Here is a 19,178-nt window from a genome sequence, read left to right as displayed (position 1 = left end):
ATAAAATCAAACAAATACTTTCCTTGTGCCTTTTATCAGTGACAGAGAACCTTCAATTGCTGGCCGGCTACATTAGGCTCACGCAAATAGAAAGGGTATGAAAAAAAAACAAACAAATTGGATTCAAATTAGAAGGTTAAGAAGAGTTCTACAGTTTCATGTATTCAATATTTCTCTAATGGCCAAATGTTCTCTCTGTGCCGAGGGCGCAGGCTGCGCTCAGACACATGGGGTGGGCAAAATAACCATCCTGTTCCCCTGAATGGCAGGCCCATGTGTCTGGGCACAGGCTGCGCTGCGGCACAGAGAACATCAGCCCTTCTCTAATATATGAATTGAAGGAATTACAACAACAGCACCAACCATTATATAAAGGTTCCAGTGCTGTTCATGAAACATATGGAAAATCACAGAACAGTGAGTTGAGAAGATACTAGTAGGCGAATGAGAATAATGCTGTGAACCGGGGCAAGGAAATTATGACATCATTAATCTAAAGAACACGTGAAACCCTTCCAATTTATGAATGAATGAAATATAAAATAGTAAATAAGCAAAGTTGGTTAAATGAACAAAATAACTCAGTTTCTTGAAGCCAAACAAACACTCTTCCTACAAGCATTCTTCCTTATGAGTATTTTAGCAGTGTCAAATCCCTAAGATGGTTCTTATCTGATCCGGCGGATGCCTTGCCAAGGATTTGGGATCTGGGTAATGGTTCTTGGGATCCATGATCACCTTATAAATGAGTTCGTAAAGATCAGCTAATGACCTAGCAACCCGAATGCAAGCCTCTGAACGCAGCCGAGGAACCTGCATCTGCTCAAATTCTGGAAGAGAACCTTCACTTCCTAACACAAGTCCAAAGAAAGCTTTCAGCGACTCTGAAAGTGAAGCTGGTGATATATCTTCCACTTCTGCTAGTGGTGGACCATCAGTGTCCTCATTGAACTGATTCTGGAAGTGAGATATCTTGTTCAACAACCCACATCTTCTTAAAATAGCATCAACTTCTTTTTCCACAAGAACATTGACATGGTTATCAATCATTGCTTGAAGATTCCTGACATACTCTGCGGCAACATCATGTCCAAGCAATGGTTGCTGAATGGCAGATAAGCAGTTGATCAGGAAGATTTTGGAGAGTGTTTCTCGATTCTGTGCAGATCCATGGAGACAAAACACCATATCAGAGGGGAAGGGGAGGAGAAAAAGAAAAAGATATGACACAGGAAAACTTGCTAATGTTGGATTTAAGCCCCTAGCAAAGATTTTCCATTAAAACTCAGAAAGAGGAAAAATGGAAGTCTCTGGAACTCATCTCCCAGAACATAACATAAGGGCATTATACTTATGGAATAGCAGCACATGCAACAAATACGTTCCACTCGCACTAGAAGTCAGTGCTAATACAGGTCCATCTGGATTCATTTGCAGCATTGAGGCCCATCATAGTTTCTCCAGGAAAATGGAGTTCGTTTTTCCAGCCCACATAGTTCAACCACATGGGGCACTACAATCCATAAAGGGATCCATGTATAACTGCTAAAACTTTAATTTTACTTTGTTCGAGGTTCAATTTCTACTAAGCATGTCCAATTAAATCTAGAATACTATAAATTAAGTTTTTTAGAGTCAAATAGCAGATTCCTTCTGAAAGACCCATCTTAACAAAAAAAAAAAAAAAGAGCCTAGAAACAATAATTTGAGTGATTTTCCATTTAACGAAAAGAAAGAAAAGGAGGCTGTCAATCCTGCTTCTATTTAATGATGAAATTTGTTTTAAAAAGAAATGCTGCTGATGTGATAGAATCATTCCAGCCCTAACAATCCTCATTTAAATCCTCTTCACAGCCTTTGTTTCCTGAATATGTCAATCCCATAAATGTTGGTCATCAGCTCATTTTGGGCAAGTATAGACCCTCAGCCTATTAAACCTTAGTTTACCAACTTCCAATCTTCATTTGATTTCTTGATTTCTATAGATCCTATAAAAGGGAAAATGTCCTTTACATGGTCCAGTTAAAGAAGTTTTGTTTAATGGCCCTAAATATCTGCAGTTTCAGCTTAGTTACTGCTCACATTTTATGGACATGTTTTGCCCATGTCACCATCTACCTAGCTGGTAAATTTCAGGTGAAGCAGAACTTTCAACACAGAGATATAAAAATGTTAAAAAGAGCTTGAAAACTCAACCATGGCCAAGAGGATTTTCACCCACTGAAAATACAAGGTTTACAGTTGAAAATGGCGGATCGTATGGTCAAGACGGAAATCTAATTTGACAAAAGACTAATCCATGGGTTATACAACCTACCCTATGGTTGATTTTCCAAGCTAAGCCCTCCAAGTGGCTGAGAAAGGTTGTACCCTCTAGATAACCTTATCTCAACCAGTGTTAAGGAAACATTCACCATTTCAAGTTTCAATATGTACCAACGATCTTTAGCAACCAAAATTCCAAGGTACATAGAAGATTAGCCATCTTAGTTTTATCTTCACCTAATCAAAGATCCAAACAAACCCCATTAGTTAACTTAAAAAATTGAACATGTTACCTATCTTCCTCAAAGCATAAAATATTGAGTTAATGGGACTCTGACATCTTTTTTTCCTTTTCCTTCGTAGAAATACAAAAAAAGGTCATTTAGTCCACACAACCATAAAACCAGGAGAAATCTGTGGCCCCAAAACTGAACACAAAAAGCCAAGATCAAAGCAATACATGGATAGAGCATTGCAATAACAAACCCAGGCTCCACTAACTAGAAAATAATAAACAATGACTGAAATTCATCTTCCAGAACAAAAATCAAGGGAAGCACATGAAGTGCATATGTGCCCTGGGGGTTTCTGAATGCAGGTCCACCTGGATTTATTTCCAGCAATGAGGCCCGTCAAAACTTCACCAGGAAAGTGGATTTTTCTTCTTCTAAACCACCTAAGCTAATCACAAAAGGCAGTTAAAGGGGTTATCCAACCATGAAGCGACCACTTGCCAGATATATGATTACCTACTAAACCTTTGGTTTTACTCTGTTTAGGGTTTAATTTCTACAAAGCAGGTCCAATTGGATCTAGATTACTATTATGTAGGCTTTTTAAGAGTCAAAAGTAGTTTTTTTTTTTTTTAACCCAAATATTATCTGGGACCCAGGCCGGCCCCTAGCATTTTATTAAAACCAACAAAAGAATAGGACCGTACACGGGGGTTACATTCCACCTTACCCCAACCCAAGGAGCTAACCACCCAAGGCCTCTCAAACAGAATACCTAGCCTGAACAGAGAGAAAAACAATATCTATTTCCTGAGAACTGGCAGACCCGCCTTGTCCTCCCGAAGGATAACCTGAAAACCGCTTGTAGGCAAGCAGCCCTGATGGAACGTGACAGAAGACCCAAAGTCGCAGGCAAGGTTGGCTAACCAATCAGCCGCCTTGTTACTTTCACGAAAGGCAAAGGAGACATAAGCTCGGGTAGACAAGACCAAGGCCAAAATCTCCTGGAACCAATACCAGCCTTTCCATAAGTTACACCTCTTCTGACTAACCATTCTAGCAGTGGATGCTGAATACACTTTACCACCAAGTCAAGGAGCCCAAGATCTTGACATAGAAGCAACCCATCTCTCAAGGCTCAAAGCTCGGCAATCGAGTTGGTGCATGCACCATAGAAATTAGAGAAGGCCGCCAGAACCATACCATTCGGGTCCCTTATGACCCCTCCACCTCCTCCAAGGCCCGGATTACCCCTACAAGCACCATCCACATTGAGTTTTATAGAGGCAAAAGCACGGCACCAATAAACTGGCAGGGGGGGTTTAGCTTGGGCGTTGGAGAAACGAGGCCAAAACACTGCAGAATTAGACCATCCCTCAGGGACCCTAACCGGCCAACCTTGGGGGGAAGCCGGATTTCTTTCACCTAGGCTTTAATGCTATCAACTATTGAACTAGTAGTGCGCCTACCTTCTCCATGCCTTCTAATATTTCTCTCCTTCCACAGCTCCCAAACAACCAAGGATGGCAGGAGTCCCGTGATGTAAGCACTAAGGCTACTACCGCTTGCCGAATTCTGCCACAGGACAATTCGACCTCTAACATCCTGTGAGGGAAGAGAAGGGATGTCAAAAATACGCTCGAAACATCTCCACACCTTGGAAGCCGTACCCCCATACAATAGACAATGGTCAGTCATCTCGCTTTGTGGGCTCCCACAACAATTACACTTTGAGGCCAGGGGTATGCCAACCACCATTAAAGCCTCGTCCGTGGGGACCTTTCCGTTTAGAAGCTACCAAAAGAAGAAAGCAACTTTCACTGGAACAGAAAGATTCCATAACCACTTCACATAAGGTACCACAGGCGAAACACTCCGCACCTCATTCCCAGCCGACTTGGTTGTGAAACATCCATCACTCGAAGGAGACCACACTAAGACATCATCTCTATTAGAAAGAGCAAAGCCTCCAGAAGTAATGCTATTTCTTATGGTAGAAGAGTCAATGTGATCCAGGATGTCCTGTCTCCTAGTGCCATCCACCCCCAAGGCATCAAATCTGTATCCACCAGAAGGCCATTGTCAACAAAGTCAATCAGGGGACAAGCTCCCGTCTATTTATTGAGCCAGAAAGAAACCCTGCCAGAGCCAAGCAGCCACCGAGCTCTATCCATCAGGAGCCCCTTAAAGGCCAACGCCCTACGTCAAGACCTTGAGCCAACCCCCTGCACTCCAGCCAGAGCAACATGAAGGTTTCTAAAGAACTTTGCCCTGAAGAAACCAATCCACAGAGAGCAATTAGCAAGGACCCTCCAAAGACCCTTGAGCCTGAGCGAAATACCAACATCCTCTAGAAGCCTGATCCCAAGCCCCCCTTCATCAAGCGGCCTACAGACCTTCCTCCAACACACCCAATGCCTGCGTTTTCCCCATTCCGAGCTTTCCCAGAGAAAATTTGCAAAAATGCCATATAACCTCCGAATAACTGCCTTATGCGGGTCCAGCGTAGCGAGAACATGGATGGGGATAGAAGAGAGGACATGTTTTAAGAGCGTAACGCGTCCCCCGGAGGATAAGAGTCTCCCCATCCAACCTGCCACTCTGTTCCCAGAGTGGAGAGGGGCCCCCAAGTAGGTGATTGGTAGTGACTTCCTGGAGAACCCGGTCACCACCCCAACCATGTGGGCCCTAGCCATAGATACCTTGTCACCCAAGACGAAGCAGCTTTTTTGCCTGTTGACCAGCTGCCCCAAAAAGCCTTCATATCTGCTAATAAACCCCATGACTTGTTTGAGCGAGCTTTTCACACCCCTGGTGAAAATAATGGTGTCATCAGCAAACAGGCAATGTGAGATCCCAGGACACCCTCTCGGGAGCTTGTAATAAGATGCATGCCCCTCCTCAAATAGGCTTTTGATGCCCCTGCTCATCACCTCCTCAGCCAAAATGAACAAAGCTGGAGATAAGGGATCCCCTGCCTGACCCCCCTGGAAGACTTGAAGAAGCCCGACCGACTGCCTCCCAGCACTATCGAAAACCAACAATTCTCCACGGTCTTTCTAATTAAGGCGATCCAGGCCTCACTAAAACCAAATCTGGAGAGAACGAGCCAAAGGAACTTCCATTCCAGAAGGTCATATGCTTTCGCCATATCAAGCTTTAGGATCACATTACCCCCTCGAGTCTTTCTGTTCAAGTCATGAGCCATCTCCCAGACAATGGAGATGTTGTCATGGATACACCTGCACTGCACAAAAGCACCCTGCTCCTCTACCACTAAGGAGGGGAGTAACCCTGCCAGCCTGGAAACAAAGAGTCAAAAGTAGTTCCCTTATACAAAACTCTTATTTAGCAAAAGGTCTTAGAGATACTAATTTGAGATATTCTAGACTTAAGTCCTTCAACCAAAACAGGAAAAAGGAAGATGTTATCCCTAATAAACTTTTAATGCTTTGATGACTTATAGATAATGAAATGCACCTGAGGTGATAGCATCATTCCTTCGGTGTGACGTCAAAGATTGAGGATCCATTCTGCATCTCCTTTTCTCAGTCCATTCTTCTTCAAATCTCATTTAGTTTCTTTCATCTTCTTTCCTTTTTGCAGCCTATTAAATTTCAAAAATTTGACCAGCCATATATCCTTTGCTTCTCCAGCAATCATAAACTAGTTTAACTCTATTTACAGTTCTTATTTCTTTAATATGTCACTCCCTAAGTATCGGTTATTAGCCCCTTGTTTTTTGTAAGTAAATAGTTCATCTACTCTAAGTTTACCATCTATTTTTTTAAGGAGAAGAAAAAAACAAAATCTTGGCTTTTTGCCATCTTCCAATCTTATTTGGGTTCTTGAATTAAATATATACACAATATTTTGTTTTTTTTTTCAACCTTATTTCTGACTATCTCCAAAGAAAACATATCCATCTTAAGTTTGCCTTCACCTGAAAAAAAGATGAACAAAGCCTCTTTAGTTAACCTCAAAAACCAAAAAGCCAACCTATCGTCCTTAAGCTTACAATATTGGACCCTTTTTTTTGGCATAAGATCTTTGATTGGGGGTGGGAGGGGGGAGGGGGGAGGGGGGGGGGGAAGGTAGGAAGAACTCTAAAACCCTCCCATATAGGATCCCAAGACAAACCCCACTCAGATAGCAAACCCCAAAATTGACTGAATTCTCAAACCTCTCAGATTAACACCAAACTCTATGAAACAATAGTTAATAGGAAGGATAAGAACCCTTCAAAAGATGGGAATGATCTGATAAGCAGTTTGGGAGTAATTTAGGAAACAGTGATCTCTCAGGCGGATATCTCAGAAATAGTGAAACTGAAATTAAATCCAATCCAACCATCAGAACTGAATAAAACTTGGTGGATTCTCTATTTCAGCAAACTAATCCAAACCCCCAAACAATTAGATCGATCAAGTGGCTAGGATAAAACTAATTTGCAAACCAAAATTCTAAAATTGAAGTATTCTGCAAATAGGAGACTTTAAAGTAGCAGCTTAAGGAGACCTCAGAATGGCCCCAATTTCTGGTCGAGTTCCTCTCCTAAGGTGTCCTTGAAAACCATAAAATATTGGCTGAATCTGATTAACAGATCAGCCTATGGTTGTAGATCTATACTGCTGAGATATAAACCTGAAACAGGGGATCAACAGATCACAATAAATCTATTCAAACAGATTAACTTGTTCAACTGAGGCCTTGGGATGCACCAATACAGAGGAGTGATTTGATTCAGATTGAAGGATCTAAAAGAGCTAGGGGCAGGCCTAAAATGACCGTAGAAGTAGTGAGGAAAGACATGCATAGGTTGGGCCTTGTCTCAAGTATGGTCTCAAATAGAGCTGATTGGAGGGCAACGATCCATGTAGCCGACCCAATTTAGGTGGGATATTCCTAAGTTTCTGTCAATGTTTTTGATCTGTTGTTTTTTCTTTTATTGTCTTTGCCAGGATCCATGTAGCCAGCCCCATTTAGCTGGGATAAAGCTGGAGTTGTTGTTGTTGTTGATCTTAAAGCTCTCAATTGTCTCTTTCTTGGGTACTCTCCCACCACAAAAGGCTACAAGTGCTACAATCCATCCTCCTGAAAATGGCTTGTATCCGAGGATTTTACCTTCCTTGAGTCTGTGCCTTCCTTTTCCCCACAAATGCCACCTCTTCATGGGGAGAGGAGTGAAGAGGTGGTAGTCATCCAACCTTTACTTGTCCCAACTTTTCTCTTTAATGTTGAGAAGACCAAGGGTATGGATGTAGGAGAAGTGACAGAATAAAAAACAAATGAAGATGTTCTAGAAGGTGAACCTAAAAGAATTGGGGAAGGTGGAGGAGATTCTGATTTTGCAGCAAAGGCAGAAGAAGACCTTCCAACAATCCTCTTCTAATCCTCATGATGAGCTTCATCCCCTTGATTCAGGTAACATTTCATTCTATTCTCCTACGTTAGATCTTCTTATTACTGATAGGGGAAAGGAAAAAGATCTTGCACTAATCTTATAGCCAAGTTTGTTTCCTATAATTCAATGTCTCCTACAAGTGTTGCTTATTCAGTCGCCCTTTCCTAGATCCCTATTCTCAAGAATGTCACTGAGGAAGGGTAGGAAGCTATGAGTGAGGAGATGAAGGCACTTGAGACGAATTGTAGCTAAGTTAGTTGATCTTCCAAAGGGAAGAGTCCCTGTAGGATGCAGATGGGTCTTCTCAGTTAAACACCATTCAAATGGTACTATCGATACTCATAAGGCTAGGCTGGTGGTTAAAGGATATAGCTAAGTGTATGGAGTTAACTTTCAGAAAACATTTTCTTCTGTGGCTAAACTCAAACGATAAGAGTTTTTTATCATTAGTAGCCAATCGGGATTATCCCTTGTATCAGTTTGATGTGAAAAATGCTTTTCTCTATGGTGACTTCGAAGAGTAAGTGTATATGCAAGCCCCCCTGGCTTCAATTTTTCACAGCTAAAGGTAAAGTTTGCCAATTTAAAAAATCTTTCTACAGCCTCAAACAGTCTCTGAAGGCTTGTTTGAAAGGTTTAGACAGAGTTATATTGAAGAATGGACATGCTCAAAGTCAGGCTGATCATACATTATTCACCAAACTAGGCAGTGGTAACCATAGTTGTCACGGCGTCACGGCGATCCAAGTCGGTGGAGGGGTGTCACGTCGATATATCGACATGTCGCCCACCATGGCGTTGCCATGGCGAGCATGTCGACCATGTTTTATTTTTTATTTTCTCTATTTTTAATGTGTTAATAGATGTATACTCAAGCTATGTTTTATTTTTTCTCTATTGTTTCTCAAGTTTTAAGAAGAAAATTCAGAAATCGAAGAAGAAATCGAAGAGGGAAAGAAGAAATCGAAAGAAATCGAAGAGGGAAAGAAGACAGGAAGAAGAAATCGAAGAGGGAAAGAAGAAATCGAAAGAAATTGAAGAGGGAAAGAAGAAATCGAAGAGGGAAGAAGAAATCGAAGACAGGAAGAAGATATCGAAGAGGGAAAGAGAGACAGGAAGAAGAAATCAAAGAGGGACGCCATGGCGTAGGTCGCCATGCAACCCTCTCCAGCGCCAGGACGCCCTGGCGACGCCATGACAACTATGGTGGTAACATCACAACTCTAATTGTCTATGTGGATAACATCGTAGAAACTATAAATGAGATCAAGTAAAGAGGCTCAAAACTTGCTTAGCTCATTAGTTTGAGATCAAAGACCTTGTACCTTGAAGTATTTCTTGGAAATTGAAGTGTCAAGGTCAAAGAAAGGCCTAAATATTTGTCAGTTGAAGTTTATGTTGGATCTTTTGAAGGAGACAGAGATCTTGGGTTGTATCTTTTAATTAAGATGCAGGGAAGTATCAAGGATTGGTGGGGAAGTTGATCTATCTCTCTCTCACTCATCCAGACATTGCTTGTGTTTTTGGGATAGTGAGCCAGTTTATGCAATTTCTTAGGAGTGGTCATTTGGATGTTGTGTATCACATTCTTAGCTACTTGAAATCCAATCCGGGAAAGGGACTGTTGTACACCAAACATAACCACTAGAAAATTGAGGCCTACAGTGATATTGATTGGGCAGGCTTTGTGGCTGATAGAAGATCTACATTAGGATATTGCACCTTTTTAGGTGCTATCTTAGTTATTTGGAGAAGCAAGAAGCAAACTATTGTTGCAAGATCAGTACAGAGGCAGAGTTTAGAGCCATGGCCCATAGAGTTTTCGAACTCTTATCATTCAAGAAATTAGTTCAAGAATTGGGATTTGAAACTAATGGATCCACGAGACTATATTGTGACAACAAGGCTGCTAGTAGCATAGCACTTAATCATGTACAGGATGATCGTATAATGCATACTGAGGTTGATGAATTTTTATCACCTCAAGTACAGTACACCTCAAGTGCACCAAAAAGGTACATCTGACGGTGCACCTTAAAGTGATTTTGTTTAAAACACTCCCCCAAGTGCAAGTGCACCATCAGATGTACCTTTTTGGTGCACTTGAGGGTGTATTGTACTTGAGGGGATAAAGGTCCGAGGTTGATCATCATTTCATAAAGGAGAAAATTGACTTTGGTTATATTTGCACACCCTTTGTTAAAACAAGGAATCAGCGAGCGAATGTGTTAACCAAAGGAATCAACTCTCTTTAGTTTCATACCCTCATTAGCAAGATGGGCATGTATGAAATTTATTCCCCAGCTTGAGGGGTAGTGTTAGGATACATATAGTAAGGGCTATGATGGGAAATAATGTGTTAGGACCATCTAGTCAAGGCACCGCCTAGGCGTCTGGGCAGGTTTCCAAGGGTTGGGTGGTCATCCATCTTATTTTAACCAAATAAGGTGGGTGCCTTGGGACACCTAGGTCCCTGGGCAGTTGATGTTTTTCTCCCTCTAAATAATGTTGATCATAATATTTCTATTGGCTTGTGTACAAGTTTGTGTATAAGTGAGAAGCATGGGATCATTTACTACCCAAAAAAAAAAAAATTTTAATTAAGAAAGAAAGAAATCGAACTTCACTTGTTTACTTCTTTTGTTCTCCTTCTCTTGTTTACATACTTTTTTTTCAACTAAATAATGTTCTTCTTACATACTTTTTTTTCAACTAAATAATGTTCTTTCTTACATACTTTTTTTTCAACTAAATAATGTTCTTTCTAACATAATGTTGTTGCTATAATGCTGCATTGATGTTACTATACATAGCGGTAAATTAGTGCATAGATTCAATCTGCATTGTTGTTGACGTAAAGTTGTAAGCATAATCATATTAATTTTATACTAGATATAGTGGATACAAAAAAATACTAGGGCGCTTAGGAGGGTGCCTTGTGCCTATGCGCTTTGGTGGCCCTCCAATGTATTGGGCTGCCTAGACACCTTAACAACTATGGTTAGGATTCACTCTATAGGTGCATTTATGCAATCTTGTGTTAAATCTTTCTAAAACAGGAAATATAGACCGGAGAGTGATTGATCTCTCTCACAGAGTCTTTTCTGTTCTCTGTCTTCTTCCTCCTTTCCTTTCTTTCTCTTACTGATTTAACCCATATAAGTTGGAACTGGGAGGACACGACAAAGCAAGCCTACTTCCCCTAATTACTAAATTCCGTTTCAACTAGAAGTCTTTGAATTCCTAAGTCACAATTACATGCAGACTCTAAATTTTCAAGTTTAATTTCACGAAACCTATCGGATTTATGTTAGAATTTATATTCTAACTATCCCATACCAAACCCCCCCCCTCCCTACAAAGTAATGCCTAACAAAAACAAAATAGTAAATCAACACTCTTTCACATTCTTTCAGCCAGAAAATGTACTGCTTATAGCAAGATGTCCAGACTCCTAAAAAGAGCAGCCTAAATTGGATGACCAGATTGTCCAATCATGGGGTGATGCAGATATGAACATATTTTAGTAGAAATAAACCTTGGGTTGGCTTCTATACATGGTGGGCCTTTGGTCCAATGGGTTGTCATTGTAATAGGCACCTTTAATGGGCCTAAACTAAGGTAGGAGCTAGAACTACGAGATTAGTAAAGTAAAATTAGTTTAGTTCAAATTTTGAACCCTCCTTATGTTCAAATTTAGCTATTACATTCTAAGTCTGTATTCTGTTTTTAGAGTCTATTTTGAATAGGACTGCCAAATACTAGTCTGTTTTGACTATTCCAAGTAGTAGTTTGAATTCCAAATCAGTTTAGGAGTGTTAGAGTATCGGTAAATTTTTTATAGATGCATTGGCCTATGACCATACACACGAATTTATAAGTAATACTATTAAAGTTTTCACCAAGTACAGTGAATTCAGTATGTTCTTCTAAGTGGATTCCAAAACCACGGCAGGTGGATTCTTGCTCTGTTTTATCTTTTCATTCTTCTATCTCTTTTATTTTAGTATCACAGGTCAGTATATACTAGTTTTCACCCCCTGTGGCACCCCTGTTTTCTCTCTATATTCCGGTTTTGTTCTCCTTCACATATCTCTCAAGTTGATTTGTACTATTCTGGATCTGCTACTCTTACTCCCAGTAGTTCTAGGACTCTAATAGATCTCCCTATTCTGTTATCAGATTTGGCTCAAGTTCTGCAGGCTGAATCAGCTATTAGAATAGAGCATCTGATTAGAGTATGGGTCTCTTATGAATTTTGTCTTAAGTTGTAAAATTCCTCCCAAATCTGGTTTGGTCCCCTGTTCTGTGTGTGTTAAGCTAGTTTCTGCCAGACTATTCTAGTCCAGAAAATATTTTAGGGTCTCACATATAAAAAATGGTCCCATCAACCCCACGTGAGAACATGGTGTACCAGTTGGCCGTTAGCAAACTAGAAATAGTAGATGTTCTGCTAGAGAAAAAAATCTACAAATAACTGCAACACCATGTCTAGGGCAATGACAGCATTGTATCTCAAGAAACTTTCGAAGATCGAAAAACTTGGAGCATGGAATCAGTGTCCATAATGGAAACCATTTTAACTAACCTGAGAAGAGATAGATGTGCTGTCAGTCAAAAATGCATCAACTGGTGAAGCAGAATCTTTGCTGATATGGCCTGAATCAGAACTTCTACTTCTCTTTGACGAATGGGTTACTCCTTTGGACTTGTGTGTCTCAGCCGCTTGTTCACACATCTGCAATGATGGGTAGAATTGAAGTTAATCAATTCTGCAAAGCATAATCTTATCCATAGTATAGGAGGATAGACTACAAGTGCTTTCACTGTTTCACATGGGAGCAAAATTTCAGAACTCAAAACAGCAAGTGAAGGACTGATCGTCTTCACCCAAATCAAGTTGAAAGATGGTCATTGGGTAACTAGTCTATTAGCAGTTATCAGCATCATATCCAACAGTGATAATTACATCAAGTTGGATCGCAAGAGACAAATCTGGCAAGGTGGGAATCAAAGAGAGGCTTGAGAAACATTATGCTTAGGGTAATCACAGAGACTGACCATTATAGAATGTCAATTGTCAACCCAAGCACATACAGCCTAACCAACCAACTTTTGAACAGCAGGTTCAAGCCTCAATGTGAAAAACTTCATTGAAATATCTACAATAGATTTCAGAACTCTCAGATTGATAAGACTAACAAGCGAGCAAATGCAAAATTGCAATTATGAGGGTGCTCCATACTCAAGAGGTTTTTAAGATAAGATAAAGAAAAGGTATGGGGTGCAATTTCAGTAAAAATGTGAGTTAAAACAACATAATAGTTAAGATTGTTCACGAAGAAATATCCAAGAGTGACCACTATAAAATCATCCTCAAGGAGAGGAGATTGAATAGGATTTTTCCATTGAATTTAAGTGGACAAAATGAAATGATAGCCAACGACATATAGATAGATGAAGTATAATTGAGATTGTTTAGGTTTCTAACGCAGAGTGGTAAGGCTAAACATTTTGGTGAACTCAGGGAAAGCATCAATAGATGAGAAGATGCATGATATTAGACAATGATGGTTTGTTCATGTGCAACAAAGTCTAGTGACTTGTTGGAAATAATCCCACATCAGCTAACTCTGGGACCTTAGATGACTGCATATACCAGCTGGCCTCTCCACCTAATAACTTAAGCTTTTGGGTTGGACACTTCAATATGGTATCAGAACTAGGAGATCGAGTGTTCAATCCTTGATATGTGCAAGGGTTTTGTGTTATGTGGTACCCAAGGTCTAAGTATCGGTATTGGTATCGTATCAAAAGGGTAATTACAAGACATGTAGCATATCGTATTAGAGAGGTGCAAGATACGCTAAAGATACGCATAGAAATAGTTGAGAAACACATGGATATGCTTCGGATATATGCAAAATACAGTTTGAAGAATAAAATACCTTATTATGAAATATGTGAATATATATCAGTTTGATGCAAGGATTTGAGTCGTTTTTACCTAATCTAGATATGCACAACATCATCAAAAAAGAGATACTGCAACTTTACCTCTTTTTCATCCAAATATGTTTCGATTTGTGATTTAAACACTATAAATCCCCAAAACTTATTGAAATGGTGAAGAATAGGATCGTTTTTTTATGCTAGATGATTACCCCCCAACCCAGATCAAAGAGTAAAACAAGTTTCCAAGGCTTTCAGTTTCTCTCAGTTACGTATCTCACTCACGGCCAAGGTTTAAAGTATCAGTATCGGGTATCGTATCAGTCAGGCGATTTTAAGAGACGTATTGTAACGTATCGTATCGTATCGGAGATGCATATCGATCAGTGCAGAACACATGAAAATGATCAAAATATACATGGAAATACACTTTTGGACACAAAAAAAAACAATATAAACAAGCAATATATGTCATATATCATGCATATACACTAAGAATTGTGAATAATGCATAACTAGACAAGTGCGGCACTTTGAAATTGTTATAAAAGATGAGATGTCTTACATGCAAAGTCACTCTATTGCCATGAAGAATGTCAGGGTAGATCAAACTCATGTCTGTAAGGGTCTTCAAGAATAAGAGCAACTAGGATGATGTTGTGAACTGACCGAACATAAGCACAATACTGACCCTTAAGGAAGCCATTTTCGGTTTTGGGTGAAAATGGTGGATTTGAGTTCAAATCTTTGCAAATGTATACAAAGCATGCATCTAATAGTTAGTTGAACCTCTTCTCCTTGAATCATAGCAAAAAAAATAAAAGAACTAAAATGCAAGAATTGAAGCAAAAGATCAAGTTTTTTGAAGAAAACCTACCTTTCCCTTCAAGTATTGATTGTCTTGTATTCCAAGGATTCGAGTGCGATGTGGATCCGACCCGACCCGACATATTTTGTGGCGCGACCCGAAGGGAGAAAGTTGAGATTTTTGGGGGTTTTGGTTCGTGTTTACTATAAAATGTGAAAAAAAGCATGTGTATCGATACATTTAAAAACCCAAACAAATGGTAATATTAGTACATATCAAGTGTATCGATACGTATCGTATTGTATCGACACGTATCAGTCGATACATATCGATAGATTCGATACAATACATTTTTTTAAAGAAAAAGAGACGTATCGGTCAGTATCATACCGATACCGATACATATCGGCCGATACGATACGATACAGACCGATACTTTAAACCATGCTAATCTGCTGCTGTCACCGCTTCTGTTTTGCAGGTTTAAAGGAGGCATATCAAGTGTATCTTTCCTGCATCAGTGACGCATCAACCCGTATCGGACAATAAGGGGTAGATATAATTGTTTTTTGTTTCTATGTATCATATTGAGGCCTTTCAATGCCGACACGTATCGTCCAACATGGGCTGATACAAATATACAATATGATACTTTAAATCTTGGTTCAACCCATACACATTGTACCCTTGGTGGCACGTGATGGTGCCACCACATGATGGTGTCACGTGCAAAGTCATTTGTATGTGTGGGCCTACTCATGCTGGGGGTGGTGTTGTGTGTGGATATACATTGTTGTGGCCCTTAATAGCTTGAGCTTTTGGGATAAGCGGTTGTAACATGGTATATGTTACCACTACACGTTAGGGACTGGTGTAATGGTAAGGTTGTTCCATAGTGACCAAGGGGACACGAGTTCGAGCCTGGAAACAGCCTTTCTGTGAAAGGAGGGGTAAGGTTGTGTACATTATGACCCTCCCCAAACCCCACAGTGGCGGGAGCCTCGTGCACTGGGTAAGCCCTTATTTTTTACACGTGCAGGGGGTTGTTGTAAGCAATGATAAGTGGAGCTGAATATTGGGCAGTGAAGAAACAACATATAAACAAACTCACTGAAATGACGATGTTGAGATTGATAAGTGGCAAAACGAGAAAAAAAATAAAATAAGGAATGAACAAATTAGAGCTAATATAGGAGTAGCTCCGATACATGACAAGTTGTGAGAAAGTCATTCGAGGTGGTATGGACATGTGAAACAGAGGCCTTTGAGTACTCCAGTACAGAAGGATATTTTGATTCAGATGGAAGGAGCTAAAAGATCTGTTAGAAGTCATGTAATAGGGGTAGTTTAGGAACTAGTTATATTACTAGTTGCCTTATTATGTAATTCTATTTTTTCTTCTTTATTTCCCTTTTACCTTCCTAGGGAGGTGGATGTAATTCTCTATTAGTTATGATTGAATGAATATAGGGTGTATGGAGAAGTCTCTCCAACACAATCGATTACAACCAAAACCTGTTCTATTCTTCTCTTGTCTTCCTCTTCTTCCTCTAACTTCTTCTCCTCTTCTACTTACTTCCTTAACCTAAATCTAACTTGGTATCAGAGCCTTACGGTTTGAGAGTCAAATCCAGCTTCTTGTTTCCATTTTTTCCTTCTCTTTGAAATCCTAGGGCATAAAGGGTTTCAAGGAGAAGCCTCCTATATAAAGAATCTGTGAGAGCACTATGGAATAGGTTCAGAATGATCTATTCTAGTTATTACTGCTGCTGTTTGAGCCTTGATGCAGCCCATTTGATGATTTGAAGCTTTGCTAGCCTGTGCTAGGATTACCGCCAGCCTTCCATTGCAGTCTCTGTATCTTCTTCTTCTAGCATGGGTTTGAGGATTGGAATAGCTCAGTAGAATCGCCCAAGAGTGTTATTTAAGTGACTTGTGCTTCCTCTTGCTGCTTGAAGACCCAATCGGAGCACAGCCCCTTTTCGCAGGATCAAGTTTCTGCCCAGATTTCCGCTGTTGCAAGTTGCAGACCTTGGTTCCTCCTTATTTAGGGATGGACTTGGTGGTTGGAGTAGCCCATTAGGATCGTAAAAGGATCCTCTCTCTGCCTTTGGTGTCCTTTAATGATGGATGAATCTCCTTATTGAGCACAACTCAGTTTTGTGGTGTTCTTTTTCTACCCAGGTAAACCCGATAATGTTGTTCTTGCCATGGTACTAAATCTTGTTTCGTTTCGGTGTTTCGGTCTGACCGAAATTTCCGAAATACCGAAATTTCGTCGAAATCTCGATCGAAATATGGTATTTTTCTGTGGGTGTAAAATGCCAAAAATGACCGAGATTTTCGAAAATTTTGAAACGAGATGACCGATATTACCGAGATTTCCGAAACGAGATGACCGAATTTTCAGAAATATTCGAAATATTGCATTTTTTCATATCGGACTTGTGTTTCGTTTCGGACAGGTCGAGATACTCGAAATATTCGATATCTCGATTGAAATTTCGCGAGTTTTAGTACTATGGTTCTTGCATTTAGGGTACTTTGGACTTCTTGTTTGGTTGAGAGATGATCATGCATATCTGTATTTGCAACCTTGAAGCTTGTGTAAGCTATTTTACTCCGGAGAGAGTGTTAGGGTGAAGTTTCATCCTAGCTGGAATTTCTGTTTTTTGTATTGGGAATCCCTATTTGGGTTGAGTTTATACTCCCCACTTGCTGTTTTTTATCTGGTTTATGGTCAAGTACCATTTCCCTTACATGATGGCTGGTACAGAGTCTTCTGAGCTTGGTTCGGCTAATTCAAAGCCTCCTTCAACAGCTCCTCAGTTGGTTTATGAGAATACTCACCAATAGATTTCCTTTGTGAAACTCGATGGTACCAATTACTTGGATTGGTCACACTCTGTGAGACTTTCCCTTAGGAGTAGGGGAAAACTTGGATATATCACAGGCATTATCAAGGCTCCAGAGGCTAGTTCTCCCACTTTTGATAAATGGGAGACCGAAAATTCCACCGTTATGACATGGTTGATCTTCTCCATGAAGCCTGAGATTGGGAGAAGGTTTATAAGGAAGGAAACTGCCAAAGCTATCTGGGATAGGGTCTCTGTAGCATTTGACAAAGTAGGTGACAGTGCCGAAGTCTATCAGCTCCATCAAAAAATTCACTCATTGAAGCAAGGTGACAGCACTATTTCTAAGTACTACAGTGTGTTCCTTAGTCTTGTGGAGGAGTATGATTACTACAGAGGCCTTCATTTGACTAACCCAGAGGATGAGGCTAAGGTGTATCAGACTCTTGAAAATGAGCGTGTCTTCTCTTTACTTGGTGGTCTGAATCCGGACTATGAGCCAGTTAGACTCCAACTGTTAGGCCGGTCTCCTCTCCCTTCTCTTAGTGAGGTTTGCAATTACCTACAGAGTGAGGAGACTCGGCGACTTACTATGGCACCAGCACCTGCATCATCTCATGAGAGGTCTGCCCTCAATTCTAGTTCTGTTCGAGACACCCGTGGAGGTGGTAGAGGCCCAGGGCCTAACCGTGAGGAAGCTAGTACTGTGGAGATAGTTGGTGCCAGTGGAGTTGGGCGAGACAGATTTAAATGTGATCATTGTGGACGCACTGGACACACCAAGGATAGGTGTTGGTCTCTCCATGGTCGTCCTCCTGGTATTCGTGGTCATGGTGGCCGTAGAGGGGGAGCTCGAGCTCATTCCGTGACAACTGAGGCTGATGCCCCACAGGATGACTCCACCTTTATGGATGCAGTGGTTCGCAGGGTTGTGTCACAGTTGAGCACATCTTCTACATCTAGTATGGCTGGATCCTCATCATCCTCAGCTTTGCAGGTCTCCACCTCAGCTTCCACTGCTGGCCAGTCTTGGGTCATTGACTCGGGTGCCACGGACCACATGACTGGTACGTCTCATTATTATGATTCCTATACCATTTGCTTTGGTAAGGACAAGGTTAGGGTAGCTGATGGCTCCCTTTTCTCCATATCTGGTAAGGGTAATATCCCTGTGACATCATTTATTTCCCTCTCTTCTGTTCTTCATGTCCCTAACCTTACACTAAATCTTTTATCTGTGAGTCATTTAACTAAATCTTTCAACTGTTGTGTCACTTTTTTTCCTTCTCACTGTCTTTTTCAGAATTTGGTGACGAAGAGGATTATTGGTAGTGGACGTGAGGAACAAGGCCTCTACTTTTTTTATCCGCTTTTGCCCACAGCTCATTCCTATGTGTGTGGTCGCAATGATAGTAGTTCTGTGGATTCTGTTATGTTATGGCATCGCCGTCTTGGCCATCCATCTTTTGTAGTAATGAGGAAACAATTGCCTCACTTATTTTCATCTATTGCCTCTTCTCATGTTTTTCAATGTGAACCATGTATGTTTGCCAAACATTGTCGGTCTTCATATCCTTATCATGGTAATAGAACTGTTGCTCCTTTTCATATTGTGCATACTGATGTTTGGGGTCCTTCCCCTACTACTTCTTTATTTGGCT

At 40.6% G+C, this 19,178-nt stretch overlaps 1 protein-coding gene across 1 annotated transcript in view; it reads right to left on the bottom strand.

The window, feature by feature from the left end:
- Positions 1-319: 319 nt before the first annotated feature.
- LOC122642317 (conserved oligomeric Golgi complex subunit 6) overlaps positions 320-19,178 on the bottom strand; it is a 40,655-nt gene continuing 21,796 nt past the window's right edge. The window contains exons 10-12 of the mRNA XM_043835756.1: positions 12,491-12,640; positions 574-1,158; positions 320-534 (exon numbers count right to left, since the gene is read on the bottom strand). Coding sequence (XP_043691691.1) covers positions 649-1,158; positions 12,491-12,640 — 660 coding nt within the window. The 3' untranslated portion in view covers positions 320-534; positions 574-648. The remainder of the gene's footprint in view (positions 535-573; positions 1,159-12,490; positions 12,641-19,178) is intronic.

This window comes from Telopea speciosissima, chromosome 10 (assembly GCF_018873765.1).
Source record: "Telopea speciosissima isolate NSW1024214 ecotype Mountain lineage chromosome 10, Tspe_v1, whole genome shotgun sequence".
NCBI classification, from domain to species: domain Eukaryota; kingdom Viridiplantae; phylum Streptophyta; class Magnoliopsida; order Proteales; family Proteaceae; genus Telopea; species Telopea speciosissima.
The sequence above is the reverse complement of the archived record's forward strand: the minus strand, read 5'-3'. Positions and strand labels throughout refer to the sequence as shown.